The following is a 1,475-nucleotide window of genomic DNA, read 5'->3' as shown; positions in this document are numbered from 1 at the left end:
CAAGATCTGCGCTTAGCGCTTTGGATTAACACCTCCTTTCGGCAACGCTTCTCTAGTATCCCGTCTCATCTAGAATACGATTAACAGACAGTCAGGCTGAGAGGGTCTATGTCCCCCAGGGTACTATGGTACTCTGTACCCATAGTTACCAGGGTACGTTCCGGTATACCAGACCGTACCCATGGTACGTTCCGGCAGTAACCTGGCCTGGGGGACATAGACGGTTCTAGACCCTATGACTATGAGTATGAGTATGAGTATGACCATGAGCGACAGTCAGACTATGCGCTGCTAGCCTAATGAGTACCGGGTAATGAGTAATGGCAATGCTAGCCTATTGCCAATGCTATGCCTGCAGCCTAGGCTATGCCTATGCCTAGGCTATGCCTATGGCTATGGCTATGCCTATGGCTATGGCTATGGCTATGGCTATGCCTATGGCTATGGCTATGGCTATGCCTATGCCTATGCCTAGGCTATGGTAAAGAAGCCGGATACTAAATGTGGCAATGTACTTACTACGTTTAGTTGGGCCGCTTGCCATTGAAACGACTAGCAAAATTTCCCCTGTTATTGCTGTCGAAAAACGGTGAAGGTATATGCCACAAGGAGCTTGGGTGGTTGGGTATTACCATAGTATTACAAATGGTTTTTAAACTCTCGAGTGCTCTCGACCGATTAATTCCCGTGTTGCTTTGCGCCGGAAGAGCATGCCAACATCCGGTGCACGCGTAGACTGGTACTCGCTCCCACCTCAATTATTCGATGGGCTAGGGTTACTACCATCGAGTAACTAAGCCGAGAAGTCGGACTGGGTACCAGTCTAGTGCACGCGAACACGTGGGAAATGCTATCCCCCGGGCGTGGAGGGACATTACCGCAATGTGGCCGCACTAGTGTTAGGATTAGGGTTAGGATCAGGGTTAGGGTTAGGGTTAGGGTTAGGCTTAGGGTTAGGGTTAGGGTTAGGGTTAGGAATATAAGGCCATGTCTAGTGCGGAGGTATGACTGTGGAATCTTTCTGTGGAAGATTTGGACTTTGAGGTATACGTGAACTGTATCACGTGACTGTCCTTCCACGCCCGGGGGATAGCAACACCCGGAAAACGCGCCGTACGAACAGTGGCGCCGCCTCGTGTTAGCTGCGTTCTCTTGCAGGAACTCTAATACAAGTTTATCTGATATCAGTGATTATTTTTTTAATTATAAAAGTTTTATTGGCAACAAATTTTTTTAACTTAATTAAAATCAAGAACGATAGCTCGAGATTATATATAAATTAATAAAAAGGAAGAACGCCTGGTTTTTATTTTTTTTTTTATTCATGTTCAATCACAGTGTCATCAATGTGGACAGGTACATATGGAATAGGCATATACAGGGGCGGCGACACAGGGGGGGGCAGGGGGGGGCGGTCGCCCCCCCTATCATTTGCAAGAAAAGGAGAGAAGAAAAGGAAAAAGAAAAGAAAAAAA

The 1,475-nt window shown here is 46.9% G+C and overlaps 1 protein-coding gene across 2 annotated transcripts in view; it reads right to left on the bottom strand.

Annotated features, from left to right (window-relative positions):
- Window positions 1-697, bottom strand: part of LOC106820586 (cap-specific mRNA (nucleoside-2'-O-)-methyltransferase 1-like) — a gene marked incomplete at its 3' end in the record, with an annotated part of 6,764 nt that extends 6,067 nt beyond the window's left edge. The window contains 1 exon segment of one of the 2 annotated variants that reach the window (XM_014825093.1): window positions 520-697. In XM_014825093.1, coding sequence (XP_014680579.1) covers window positions 520-544 — 25 coding nt within the window. 2 annotated transcript variants of the gene reach the window in all.
- Window positions 698-1,475: the final 778 nt, after the last annotated feature.

The sequence above is a fragment of the Priapulus caudatus genome, unplaced genomic scaffold (genome assembly GCF_000485595.1).
Source record: "Priapulus caudatus unplaced genomic scaffold, Priapulus_caudatus-5.0.1 Scaffold42, whole genome shotgun sequence".
NCBI lineage: Eukaryota > Metazoa > Priapulida > Priapulimorpha > Priapulimorphida > Priapulidae > Priapulus > Priapulus caudatus.
The sequence above is the reverse complement of the archived record's forward strand: the minus strand, read 5'-3'. Positions and strand labels throughout refer to the sequence as shown.